The sequence below is a fragment of the Microcaecilia unicolor genome, chromosome 9 (assembly GCF_901765095.1).
Source record: "Microcaecilia unicolor chromosome 9, aMicUni1.1, whole genome shotgun sequence".
NCBI classification, from domain to species: domain Eukaryota; kingdom Metazoa; phylum Chordata; class Amphibia; order Gymnophiona; family Siphonopidae; genus Microcaecilia; species Microcaecilia unicolor.
Window position 1 is genome coordinate 84,654,627 of NC_044039.1, and position 14,913 is coordinate 84,669,539.

Consider the following 14,913-nt stretch of genomic DNA (forward strand, 5'->3'; position numbering starts at 1 on the left):
AGCACTCTACCAAAACCCTCATCCACACCCTTGTCACCTCTCGTTTAGACTACTGCAATCTGCTTCTTGCTGGCCTCCCACTTAGTCACCTCTCCCCTCTCCAATCAGTTTAAAACTCTGCTGCCCGTCTCATCTTCCGCCAGGGTCGCTTTACTCATACTACCCTTCTCCTCAAGTCGCTTCACTGGCTCCCTATCCGTTTTCGCATCCTGTTCAAACTTCTTCTACTAACCTATAAATGTACTCACTCTACTGCTCCCCAGTATCTCTCCACACTCGTCCTTCCCTACACCCCTTCCCGTGCACTCCGCTCCATGGATAAATCCTTCTTATCTGTTCCCTTCTCCACTACTGCCAACTCCAGACTTTGCGCCTTCTGTCTCGCTGCACCCTACGACCGCAGAAACAAAAGGGGTTCGCAGTTTCCACAAAAATTCAACAAAAGAAGGAAGTGGAAAACACAACTTCAAGAGATCGATCTGAGACACAGGGTGAGATGCTCCAGGAAAGCTTTAATAGGACCCTACACGGTCCGTGTTTCGGCTTTTAAAAAAGCCTTCATCAGGGGTCGATCAGTAGATGCACAAAGTGTATACTGATTGACAATGGAGCACATGAAATATAGTCTCTGAGTAAAATAAAGTGTACTGCCTCGTACCAACAGATTCGATTTGAAATAGTTTGAAAAAGCAAGAAACACGGACCGTGTAGGGTCCAAATAAAGCTTTCCTGGAGCATCTCACCCTGTGTCTCGGATTGATCTCTTGAAGTTGTGTTTTCCACTTCCTTCTTTCGCTGCACCCTACGCCTGGAATAAACTTCCTGAGCCCCTACGTCTTGCCCCATCCTTGGCCACCTTTAAATCTAGACTGAAAGCCCACCTCTTTAACATTGCTTTTGACTCGTAACCACTTGTAACCACTCGCCTCCACCTACCCTCCTCTCCTCTGTCCTGTACACATTAATTGATTTGATTACTTTATTTTTTGTCTATTAGATTGTAAGCTCTTTGAGCAGGGACTGTCTTTCTTCTATGTTTGTGCAGCGCTGCGTATGCCTTGTAGCGCTATAGAAATGCTAAATAGTAGTAGTAGTAGTAGTGTTCCTCACATCAGCTGATTGCTCCCTGCCATTGACATATTTGACTTAATGTTAGGCCTGTTTCATTATTGTTGTCCGACCCTTTGGAACAGCCTTCCTTTCTGTTCCCTTCTCCACCATCGCCAACTCCAGGCTCCGCCCTTTCTGCCTTGCCTCTCCCTATGCTTGGAATAAACTTCCTCAGCCCATACGCCAAGCCCCCTCCCTGCCCATCTTCAAATCCTTGCTCAAAGCCCATCTCTTCAATGTCACCTTCGGCACCTAACCATTTCAACTCTACCCAGGAATCTAGACTGCCCCAATTTGTCTGTCCACACATACTGTCCATTAGATTGTAAGCTGACTTCACATGTTGTCCATTAGATTGTAAGCTCCTTTGAGCAGGGACTGTCCTTCTTTAACTGTACAGCGCTGCGTAACTCTAGTAGCGCTTTAGAAATGTTAAATAGTAGTAGTACTTTAGGACAGAACCTTCTTTCCAGAAGTTTAAAACTAACCTGGAAACATTTCTCAAGTTTTTTTCAGAGCAGTTGAGCAGATGCCTCTAAAAAGGTTAGCCAGTGGATCCCAAACCTGGTCCTGGAGACACCCCAGCCAGTCAGATTTTCAGGATATCCACAATGAATGTTCATGAGAGAGATTTGCATGCACTACCTCCACTGCATGCAAATTTCTCTCATGAATATTCATTGTGGATATCTAGAAAACCTGACTGGCTGGGGTGTCTCCAGGACAAGGCTTGGGAACCACTGGGTTAGCCAGTTACCTCCTGTTCTGCCCTTCCCTACTGTTTCTTTTCCTTAGGAGATTTTTTTTTTTTTGGGGGGGGGGGGTGGAGGAGGTAACTTTTCTTTGGATTCTCTGTGTATAAAAGCCCTCCCTATTTTAATATCATTTTGTAAACCACTTACACATTTTTTTTAAGACTTTGCAAGTTTATCAAGAATAAAATGACCCAAACCTTGAAACGTGATTCGCAGGTAACAGGGCATGCACACTTTGCTTAAAGAGGGCACACTTCCCTGATAATGCTGGAATGTGTGCACCCGAGTGCTCTCTTTACACACACTAAAAATCGGCACCAAAACCTTTACATGCCAAGCACTATTCTACAAAGGGTACACATCCTTTATAGAACAGCGCTTAGGGCAGAAACCGCGGCGCCTAACTTTAGGCGCTGGTAATTATGCCTGCTAAAAAGCTGGTGTAAATGCCAGCATTTAAATTAGGCACGTTTCGGTTGAATTCTGTATTTATGTGAGTAAAATTTTGGAACGCCCCTGAAACCCCCCTAACCTCACCCCCAAAGATTATAGAATACGATCTATGCGTAAATCCTAATTAAGGCCAATGCCAATAATTGGTTGTCAGCAGATTGGGATATTAACCAATTAAGTTGCGCACACAACTTTAGTCGCTGTTTATAGAATCCAGGGGAATGTGCACTCCTTTGCAGAGAGTATGCACTCTTGACCATAATCGTTCCGGAATGAAAAAAAAAGACGACAATTTTTTTGCTGCCCATACCTGCTTTTAACATGGCTTTTTTTTTTTTTGGACCCAGCAGGTCTTCTCTGTAATTCAACTGGAACTAGACTGGGATTTTTGCACCACAGGACTTCATTTGACCCTCCTGAGAATTTTTCATTCTATTTTATTATCCCTCCCCGATCATCCTGGGCTGGGGATACTATAGCCCAACTTCCTTTTAGACTTTCCAGCCATGGGCCCTGGACTCAGATCATCTAAGTAACAGACAGGAAAATAAGGTGGACAAGCTAGTACAATTAAAAAGTTAATACATTTTTGACAAGCTTTTAAAGGCAAAGAACTTGACCTGAAGGTGGTTCTGCTTTCAAACGCTTGTGAAAATCATGTACTAGTACAATGAAAAGAGGCATCACTATTTTTCTCTTTTGTTTTATACAGTGATGTAAAAAGTATTTACTCCCTCTCCCGATTTCCCCCAATTACTGCAGTAAGTCACACTGAAGTTTCTGATCTTTACACAAAATGCAAATATTAAACAAAGGGAATCTGAGCAAATATGTAACAGTTTTTAAATTATTACTCTTTATTTATTTAAGGAACAAAGTTACCCAAAATCCATTGTCACCACGTGAAAAAGCAACTGCCCCCTAAACGTAATAACTGCTTCCACCACATTTAGCAGCAATAGTTTCAACCAAGCACTTCCTATAATTTGGTTTATCAGTCTTTCTCGTCAACGTTGAGGGATCTTTGCTCACTCTTCTTTGAAGAATTGCTTTAGTTCAGATAGCTTTTTAAGTTTTCATGCATGAACTGCTCATCCTGCTACAGCATCTCTATTGGGCTCAAGTCAGGATCTTGACTAAGCCAGTTCAAACTTTTAATTTTGCTTCTCCTCAACCACTCAGATGTAGACTTGTTTTTGTGGTTTGTATCATTATCTTGCTGCATAACCCAACTACACTTCAGCTTCAGCTCATGGACAGATGACCAGATGTTGTTCTTAAGAATTTTCTGGTACAGGCTTGAGTGAAATGGTGGTAGAAGCCATATTAGTCCACCTTTAAAAGGTAATAAATAGCAATAAAGCTAAACCTAGAAAAGAAAATTAGCTTTCTAAGACAGTGCTACCTTCTTAAGTTCGTCCAATTAAAAAAAAAAAGAAAGGTCATCTTATTTTATTTCTATTACCCGGTAATAAATTCACAGGTCTTTCATTAATGGTTAAGTTTTTCAAGTCCTGAAGCAGCAAAGCATCCCCAAACCATCACACTATGTTTGATTGTTGTTATGATGTTCTTATTGTGGAACATTGGCTTTATGCCAGACATAACAGGACCTGTGTTATCCAAAGAGTTTAACGAGAGCATAATCCCAAAAGGCTCGGGGATCACCCAGGTGTGTTTTTGTGAATCTGAGATGAGGTTATTCTTGGATATCAGCGGTTTCTGCCTTGTTACTCTCCCATGAATCCCATTTTGCCTCGTCTCTTTCTTATTGTGGAGTCTGGAACACTAACCTTAGCTGAGGCTAGAGAAGTCTGCGGCCTTTGGATGTTTTTATGGGCTGTTTTATGACCTCCTGGATGAGTTGTCATTGCACCCTGGGAATACTTTTAGCAGGCAGGCCGGAAAATTCATGATTTTCAAGTCTTCTTTATTTGGAGATAATGGTGCTCACTTTGGTTTGATGGAGTTTCAGAGCTTTAGAAATAGCTTTGTAACTCTTTCCAGATTGATATACTTCAACAACAACTTATCTCTTCTGTTATTTCCTTTAATCATAGCATAGCATTCTTGTAGACACTTTGTCATGAGTACTTCACTCTCACGGTAAAGTTCAATACATAGCAGGTTTAGATTCTACAAGGCTGGGTGTAATCAAGCTTGGCTGTGTTCAATCAGCTGCATCTATTAATTAAATTTGGTCGATTGGTTGAGTAATAAGGGGCAGTTACTTTTTCACATGGGTAATGCCTGATAGATAACACTGTTCCTTAAATACATCAATAAATTTAAAATCTGTGTTGTGTTCTCTTAGGTTCAATATTACATCTTGTTTAAAAATCAGAACTCATTCAATGTGAAACATATGCAATAGGGGAAATCAGGAGGGGTGGTACGTACTTTGTCACATCACTGTATCTTTAAATTGGACTTACACACCACTTTGTCCTCAGATCATCTTGGTGACTACCTTGTAATGATCACAACTCTTTCCTTCCCTGGAGGCAGTGAATGCTGTCTTCACAGGATTCCTAGCCAAAAATGACCCCAAGGAACCACAGTCCTGACCCAGGAATTGAACTGGAGTCCCCCGCATGGTCAAAAGTCATATTTACTTCAGAAGTGTATCCTATCTACATTTCTACCGTGATCTGGGACACTGTCAAGGTGTCGTTGATAACAACAGACTCCTAGCCCTGTGCTGTCTAGCAGCTTTTTTGGAAACTCTTGGCATTCTTTGAGAAAGTCAACTTCTTGCCTGTTCTCTAGTTTTTGTATTCAAACACTTTTACTGGTAGTTGCTCAGTGAGCTGAATGCACAAATAAATGTTAATAGTCCAAATTTAGACCAACACTCACCAGCTAACTATGGAGCAAGTAACTGGGAAAAATCTTGAATAAATGCACCCGGGGTTGGTGGGGGGGGGGGGGGGGGGGGGAAGTATACTCACAAAAGTACAAACAGAAAGGGAAAGAAAACAAAAATTGTCTTGTTAGTATATTCAAGTGCAGTCCAGTGTTAAATGCCTCTCAGGTTAAACTATTTCACAAGATGCTGGCGCTGTATACTAAATGCTTCTGACACGAATTGTGAGGCATCTGAATGCGATACTGGCATTTGCCATGCAGAGCACACTCTTGCAGAGGGATTGCAGCCTCAGTGCACGATGCAGTCACCTCTTGGTCCCCGTACTGTAACCTCTTTTCCTGGAACAGTGCCAGTTCCACCTCCACTTTCTCCATCTGTTGCCTGAGATCTGCTATTAAGCTATGCAATGACTTCAGCAGAGAAGGAAAGAGGGGGAAGAGACAGGAAGAGATGGTAAAAAGGGATCTAAATTAAAGATCAAAGAGTAGGAAAAAAAACTATGACGATGTGGTCAATTTATTTTGTAGTCAGAATGGCAATTCAATTTACCTTCCTCCCACCCCCACCAAACACGGTGCTGCTTTTATTGACTAGTACATGTGTGATACACCTTTTGGCCATATATGCAGTATGCAAATGACATTACAAATATTAAATAAAGATCAATAAAAGACAAAAGTAGCATGACAGATATATCTAAATATAGAATAAAACAATTTTCTAACTGTACAGTGTTTCAGATACTACATGTCTACAACCAGATTCAATTATCTTTACACTAGATAATCTTAGCTAATACACGCATATACTGAAAATATTACTGTGCCTTTAGAGCAGTTTTATGATTTCTGGTGTTGAAGGTAATGACAAGCTTTTTTTTTTTTTTGCCCCTGCAGTTTTTGTCCATTCTGCTGAACCAAATTTAAACCACAGCTTCTAAATGGGGCTATAACCCACCTTTTACAATTACACATTGAATTTTTTTCCCCCAATTATTTTCAATCTCCTCCCTCTCGTCAAGGGCCATGCACCAGGCCTTCTCTGAAACCCTGCAATTATGAGCCTGACACTGGACCAGTAGGTGCTGCCATTACACAACTAACTCCTCCCCTTTGGTACTCCCTCTCCACCCCCAGGTGTTCAAATGATGTTACAGCAGCATCCCCAGTCAGGCTGAGGAGTAGAAAATCTGAGATGGGAACTGAATCCAAGTCCGTTCTTTAGTTGACTTTATACTAACAGGATTAAATATGTAGATATTGGCATCATAAAACTGTCTTGCACCATGAAGTTACGTGGTAATATTTTTAAAATGAATACGAGGAAATTTTTTTCACTCAATATATAGTTAAGCTCTAGAACGTTACCAGAGGATGTAGTAACAGCAGTTAGCATATCTGGGTTTAAAAAAAAAGTTTGGACAAGTTCCTGGAGGAAAAGCCCATAGTCTGCTATTGAGACAGAAATGGGGAAAGCCATTGCTTGCCCTGGGATTGGTAGCATGGAATCTTGCTACTATTTGGGTTTCTGCCAGGTACTTGTGACCCAGATTGGCCACTGCTGGAAGCAGAATACTGGGATAGATGGACCATTGGTCTGCTCCAGTATGGTCATTCTGATTTTTTTTTTCATGGCTAGCAATAGTCCCTACTCATTAAACCCTAATAAATTTAGCCAACAGTCAAAGTGTCTGGGGTGTCAGATATTAAGTAAGCAAAGAAAAATGATGGCATCTACTTGTAGCAGGTGGTCAACTAAATTTACTAACAATACATCATACACAGGCATTGGCATGCAGAAAGCTTCACTATCTAAAATAAAATGTCTCACGAAAGTGAAACGCAAGGCCTGACTAGTCCACCTACTTCAGATGTAAATTAATAGAGCCCATTATTTTCCCTTCTGATTAAAACTGCCTGGCATTTAACATTTTGGGAACTTCAGGCAGTAGCCTAGTGGTTAGTGCAGTGGACTTTGATCCTGGGGAACTGAGTTTGATTCCCACTGCAGCTCCTTGTGACTCTGGGCAAGTCACTTAACCCTCCATTGCCCCTGGTACAAAATAAGTACCTGATTATATGTAAACCTCTTTGAGGCCCAGATGCATCAACCAAACGTTAAAAAATAAGAATCGTAAAAGTGCTTAACGATTTTTTAAAAACGAGGCATGCACTACCAAAACACTCCAGAAATGTTCGGATCGGTATTGCAAAGTAGGATGTATCACAGAGTCGTTAAACCCGTCGTTAATCAGCGCCTAAAGCATGCGCAGAGCAGCCCAAGCGTTATGCTGGCTGCTCTGCGCATGCCACAAAGGCCCAGCTGTCAAACCAAAAACAAAAACCCCACAAACACGTGTGTTTCGGGAGGGGGCAAAGGCACTCGTCATGAGCGTCCTGTATGGACGCCTTGCCCCCCCCCCCCCCCCCCCGCTGCTCCCCGCTTCCCCCCTCCCCCGCACGAAAAATCTCCAATTTTAGCAGCCCCAGGCCGGCCCTCCTCTCTTCCTGTATTCTCCCACACTAGCTCCGCCTCCTGCCATGCTCCGGTCCCGTGCCCCGCCCCCACTGCCCCCCCTTTGGTCGTGGCTGCCGCTCCCCCCGTCCAACGCCCCCCCCCCCTTTGCCTTACCGGCCCGTGCAGCGCCTGTCACCTCTGCTGCACGGGCAAGAACAGCTGATCGGCGAGTCAGAAGGCCTCCTCAGACGTCCCTTCTTTCTTCCTGGGCCCGCCCTCCTCTGACGTAGGCAAACTACCCTCCTCTGACGTAGGTAAACTACGTAGCTTACCTACGTCAGAGGAGGGCGGGCCCAGGAAGAAAGAAGGGATGTCTGAGGAGGCCTTCTGACTCGCCGATCAGCTGTTCTTGCCCGTGCAGCAGAGGTGACAGGCGCTGCACGGTAAGGCAAAGGGGGAGGGTCGTTGGACGGGGGGAGCGGGACCGGAGCATGGCAGGAGGTGGAGCTAGTGTGGGAGAATACAGGAAGAGAGGAGGGCCGGCCCGGGGCTGCTAAAATTGGAGATCTTTCGTGCCGGGGGGGGGGGGGGGGGGGCAAAGCGTCCATAGGGGACGCTCATGACGAGTGCCTTTGCCCCCTCCCAATCCTTTTTTTTTTTTTTTCTTTTTTGGTGTTGAGGGAGAGGGGAGCAGCGGCGACCTGGGGTGTCAATAAAGGACGCCCCTGACGCATTTTCGCCCCCCCCCCCCAGTTATTTTTTTTATTGGATTTTGTTAACTTTTAGCAGACAGACAGCCCTAACGAAAGGTACAGACTCTCGTTAGATTTCACGGTGTTCTCCTGCGTTAAACGAATCGGAAAAGGTTAGTGCATGTCATTTCTATGGGATTTGTAGAAGAATTGCTCATCTGCATTCAGTTTTCGTTAGCTGCTACTGTCGTCGGAAAATAGGCTTTAGTGCATGGAAAGGATAGGAAATTCTTCCTTGAGGGCTCATTTAACGATGAAAAACGTTTAGTGCATCTAGGCCTGAATGTAGTTGCAAACACCTCAGAAAGGCGGTATATCAAGTCCCATTTCCCTTTCCCTTCACTGTTCTCGAGTTATTTGTGGCACTACCTGTCCTTCATAATGTCTTAGGGAGGAAGTTATCAACGTAGCTATGGTTAAGATATGTTATCTGTTAATCCAGACTACAAGTAACCAGGTCTCATCGCATAAAACGGGACCTGGGCTAAAACAGCAGAAGTTAGTGGCAAAAATAACCTGTCGTGCCCCATGTTTTAAGTTCTCCATTAGTTGGGTAATATTTAAATGAATTATGTTGTATTCGATTATCATGCTGCATTGTAACCTAGACCCTATAGGGGCTCATTTTCAAAGCATTTACTTACAAAGCTCCATAGGTTACTATGGAACTTTACAAGTCTGAGTGCTTTGAAAATACGTCTCATTGTCTGTTCTGAATCTTACCCACTAGTGGCGGCACTGCCCTCACCCAACTGTAAACTGTTTAGGTACGTTATTGATGGGCAGTACCTTAAATAAAGCTGAACTAGAAACTCAATCTCCACCCTCACTTTGTTGCACCTGAGGATCCGCTGGAGAAGCAGCCTAACAGATAAAGCAGAGGGCTGAGAACCAGAGAAGCCATGGTTCAACTGCCAATTACACTCCTTGTCATCTCAAGCAAGTCACTTAACCCTCCTTTGCCTTGGGTACAAACTCAGATTATAAACCCTCTGGAGACGGGCAAATGCCTACTGTATCTGAATGCAACTCACCTTGAGCTATTACTGAAAAAGGTGATTTGAGCTGAGTCCCAAATCATCTTCTCTTCATCTTCCCCTCTGTGCTAAGTTTCTGAAACTGTTACTGTTTCAGGCTCCACCACCTGCACTGAACAGCATCTTCCACATATCCGTGAACTCTTCTGTGCTAAAAATATTCCCTAACGTTGCTCTTCGAGACCTCATATTATAAAACTCTTCTTGTGCATTTCTTCTACCTTTGAGGTATTTGAATAGTACATGTGTGATACTTTTGGAGGGGTAAGGAAGTCATATTGGCAGCAGAGGGAAGAGAACCAATTCAGCATTACATCCAAACAACACTTTTGGAGAGTGTGGTGGTGCAAGAAGCAGCAGCAATGCCCTCATCCAAAACTTCACCTATGAATGTCACTATCAAATTCTCCACACACTCTTCCTTCTCTAGGGTACACACATCTAGGACCTTAAATCTCATCTCAAAATGCAGTTTTTACACTGCTTTGATATCCCCTTGATATATATTTCTGCAGGTTAACAATGAAATTTTACTTGGATTTATACAGAAGCATTATCACCCCCCCCCCCCCCATTAATTTTAATACTCACAACACTCACTTTTACCTTCTAGCTCTCACCACTGCCTTGTCACACTGCTCTACAACCTCAAAATATAGGTTTAGGGTGATACTCTCTATTGATTAGTGCACATCAGTACCCTCACCTAGGCGTCGCCTCCCAAATGCACAGCTCTACCTTTTTTGGCATCAAATCTTAGCTGCCAAAGCTGCTATAACTCACCCATACAAGTTTCCATTCAGAATCTACCCTGACCTCTATGGCAGATGATATTCTGCACCACACAGACTAGGGAAACAGTCTTGTTAACACCGTTAGATCTCCCATTGGCATCTGAGCTGATGGAACGTAAGTTTTTTACCTCTCCACATCCCTAACAAAGCTTGCCCACTTGTAGCAGTTCACAATGGTTGCCTGTGTAACATGATTCCAGGCTTCTTTCTGCATATGTAGGGAATCCAACAGTGATAGATTACGAGCCAGTTCAACAGCACATTTATCCTTGCCAGTCTGGTCATCCATAACGCTCATCAGACGACATAGCACAAGAGCCCGATAATGTTGTTTGAAATTGGCTATTATGCCCTGATCCAGAGGTTGGATCAGAGAGGTAGTGTTTGGTGGCAGGAAGACCACATTGATATTAGACAGCCTGATAGCATCACTGTGTGCAGCACAATTATCACAAAGCAACAAAATCTGACACTTTTGTGCCTGCATTCTAGTGTCTAACTTCTTCCGTTATAGACTGACTAGGTGTGTCCCGAGTATGGTGTATAATGCTGGTCATAATTAATGGAAGCACTAGCAATAAAATGGTCTTGGCCGAATACGCCTGGCAAGTTGAGAACCCCTGTTGTACAGCATATAAAAACACAGTATATGAACATTTGGTTTAAAGATGCAGTATTTTTGTCGGTGTGTTTCTTCTGTAGAAATTGAAGACATGATGGTGGGAAGGTTTAGACCACTTGGCATGGAATGACCCAAAAGCCATTCTGTCTGAATAATAATTGACTGACTTCTGTTTTGATTTCTATTGAAAGCTTGTTCTACACCCTAGGAGTCACCACTGAGAAGGCTTTAGCCTTTGCATGTTGTTTGGGTAACTGCTGAATCAATAATATCCAGTAACAGCCACTTCTGGCTTGATATCTCACTTTTCCCTGCATATACCAGTTCAGTTTGTTGGCAAGATAAATTAGCTTCTGATGTTGTACTGCCCAGGATGTCATAGCCAATATCTTGAGATCAATCTTTGCAGACATTGGTAACCCAACACAATGTTCTTAGTGTTGTAATGGTCCTTTCTCAGGGTGATCTCCCCAGTATATTATGTTACTACCACGTTTTATGCTAGTTCTGACCTATGCATTAAATTGGCTGACAAACCTACTAAGAGCAGGTGCGTAGCTAGGTGGGGCCACGGGGGCATGGGACTCACAGAAACCAAATCCAGATCAGCGAACGCGACGGACTCTGAGACCGGCACTGAAGGGGACTTCGGCTGGCGGGGGTTGGGGACCCCCACCAGCAAAGGTACCTGGCAATGGCGGTGGCGGGAGGGGTGGTGGCGCAGGTGGTGGTCAAAAGTGGCGGGGTGATCAGTGGCGCCAGTAGGGGGGGCTAAAATGTGCCTCCTCACCTCGGGCTCTGGACCCCCCTCCCACCGAAGTCTGGCTACACTCCTGACTAAGAGAGCATTATTAATGGCCGAAATGGGAGGAAAGGACTAAGTTTCTAGTCTGAACACCTGTTTCCCAAAACAAATGCAGCTGTTGCAAATGTGTCAGATGAACAGGCTATTGACATCCCAGCCGGTGTTACTGAAGAGGAGTTTCATCACTACATAGCTGTTGATTATGATCTACAAACAGCTGATGACAGCACTGATGTCCAGATATGCGCCCACACGCAGGCAACGGCTGATGATGAAACGAGCAGCGAGGCACATGCTGATGAAATTCAACAACCTCCGATCACTTTTGCAAGAGCGCTGGAAAGTCTCAACACCGTGCGGGCCTATCTGGAGGCCACTGGATGTCAGTGCTATGACAGTTTTTACCGTCTGGCAGACGTAGTCAATGGAACTCACAGATACAATTGTGTATAATCACTGATTATGTCAAGTAAGCCTAACGTCAGTTAACGGAGACTGTATAATGTCAGTTAACGGAGACTGTGTATGTATAATAAACAGTACTGTACATATGTTTATCAGATGTCAAGCTTCTTTGGGTCACAACGGTTAAGTGCACGCTCCGGTTAACTACATGTATTTCTTTGGTCCCAGACCCTTGCACTTAAGCGGATTGCACTGTACATATTTTACACACATAGCTGTTTACCTACCTCGGTGTCGCTGAATCTGTCTTCATATTCTATTCTATCCTTCTCTACAGCAGTCAGTTTTAATTTCAAATTAGAAACTTCAGTGATGAGGTCCAGTTTCTGAGTCTCGAGGGACGTTCTACTTAATAGTTCCTAATGAAAATACAAAAATATATCAGACATGGAGAGGAAAATGTATCATTAACAGCCACAAAATGATCTTAAATGAATCATTTGAATTAAACTGGAATGCCATAAAAGAGGTCAATAAAGGATTTATCATACAAGTAAAATATTTGAAACAGACACCCATTAACTGTTCTATTTAGATCAATTACTGCCATCTTGTGTACATGCAATAATCAACCTTCTGCTCTTAGTAAGTTTTTCATTTAATCCTTCTCCCTTAGCTAAAATCAGCTTTAAGACCATTTTAATACTAGTGCTTCCATTAGTTATGACCAGCATTATGCACCAAGCTCAGGAAAAAGGGCTTACAGAGCATTGTAGAAAGGTGAAGAGAAATAGGATGCCACAAGATTTTAAAGACCAATATTAAAATCAGGTTCACTGGATCTGCAGCAAGTGGATAGTTATAGACCTGTCTCCTCCTTGCCATTTCTGGCAAAAGTAATGGAGAAAATTGTTTATGATCGATTCATCGACTTTCTTGATACTCACAAGGTTTTAGATCCTGATCAATTTGAGTAATGTGTAAACCATGACATGAAAACCTTGTTATCATTCTTGGATACAATTCGTGTAGGTTTTTATCATAGGCAGTGTTTCTTACTTGTGTTGGACACATCTGCAGCATTTGACAGTCAACCATTCATTATTTGTGGATTACAATTAACTGGCAATTCTGTGTTAAAAGAGTGGCATTTCAAAATATGTAAGATTTTAAATGGTGTCCCTCAGGGACCATGCTTCTCATCAGTTTTAATATTTTTTTACCACCATTGTGTACATTGTTGAATTGTTTTAATGTCGTTACCATTGTGTTCATTGCTGAATTGTTTTAATGTTCAATTCAGAATTTATGCTGATGACATTCAATTTCTGACGCCGTTTGATAGCTCTGTCAAGAGTTTAAATTCAGATTGTATCTGAATTCAATCCGGTGGTGTATGACAATGTTCTTAAGACAAAAATTAGGTATTATTTCATTATGTTTGCTCTGATTTGCTCGATGCTTTTTCCTTTGATGCTGAGAAAATTCCAGTTGTTAGTAATTTGTAAAATCTAGGGGTAATATGGTAATATTGGACTCTGCCTTAACGATGTAGCTCCAGGGTCAGAAAATCATAAAATGTGTTTCATAAGCTTCGGTTAGTCAGAAGATTATAGGTTCTTTTAAAACCATATAGCTTTCAAATGGTGGTGCAAAGTATCATTTTTCCCTGTTTCGATTATTGTAATGGGTTGTTACTGGTTGTATGGAAGAATCAACTAAAGGCCCCTTCAAATGGCTCAAAATTCTCTAGCAAGAGTTCTGACAGGTGGCCATCTCCAAGAACAAATAATTTAAAAAAACATTACATTGACTCCCAATTGAATACAGAATATGTTTTTTAAGATCTTGACTGACGGGGAGGACCTCTTAAAGTACTGGTTGCTAACTTTCATATGTATCAGCCAGCATGGGCTTTGAGGTCAGCTGGTAAATTTTTATTAGAAGTTCAATTGTATCATGGATGAGTTTTGAAATGCTATATTTCATATCACAGGGCTCCAGGTGGAATAAATTACCCGAGTTTGAGAGCAATACAGGATTTGGAAAAGATTAGAAAGGATTTGAAAACACTTATTTTTACAGGTTTATGAGGGGATCAGTTAATATTGTAGACTAAGTGGCAAAACCACAAAAGATGGTCATTATACGTAGGAGTTGTTGGTGTTTATGTGATATAGAGGGGCATAATCGAACGGAAACGCCCATCTCCATGGGCGTTTATCTCCGAGAACGGGTCCATGAAGGGGCGGGCCGAACCGTATTTTCGAAAAAATGGACACTTTTGAGCTGGGCGTTTGTTTTTTTTAGCGATAATGGAAACTAAAAACGCCCAGCTCAAAAATGTCCTAATCCGAGCCATTTGGTTGTGGGAGGGGCAAGGATTGGTAGTACACTCGCCCCCCTGATATGCCAGGACACCAACTGGGCACCCTAGGTCAGTGCGGTGGACTTCAGAAAAAGCTCCCACATGCATAGCTCCCTTACCACGGGTGCTGAACTCCCAACCCCCTCCCCCAAAACACACTACCCACAAATGTACAACACTATCATAGCTCTTAGGGGTGAAGGGGGCACCTACATGTGGGTACAGTGGGTTTGGAGGCCTCCCATTTACCAGCACAAGTGTTACAGGTGGGGGTGGGATGGGGATGGGCATGGGTCCACCTGGCTGAAGTGCACTGCGGTACCCACTAAAAGTGCTCCAGGGACCTGCATACACGCAGGCCTCTAGGACTTGTAACTGCTGTATAACATTGGCACACCAGTTGACACCTGAAGACTAATCTCTCCGAAAACGTTCTTTATTGGAATAAGCACGCTTACTCACAGTTAACTGCAGATCAGAGGTTGT

The 14,913-nt window shown here is 42.9% G+C and overlaps 1 protein-coding gene across 5 annotated transcripts in view; it reads right to left on the reverse strand.

The window, feature by feature from the left end:
* The window catches only part of PPFIBP1 (PPFIA binding protein 1), a 351,944-nt gene that overhangs the window by 129,394 nt on the left and 207,637 nt on the right, over positions 1-14,913 (reverse strand). For 4 of the 5 annotated variants that reach the window (XM_030215475.1, XM_030215474.1, XM_030215476.1 and 1 more), the window contains exon 6: positions 12,347-12,478. In XM_030215475.1, the coding sequence (XP_030071335.1) occupies positions 12,347-12,478 (132 nt within the window). Of the gene's footprint in view, positions 1-5,495; positions 5,598-12,346; positions 12,479-14,913 lie in introns of all 5 variants that reach the window. The other variant, XM_030215472.1, reaches the window with a different exon arrangement.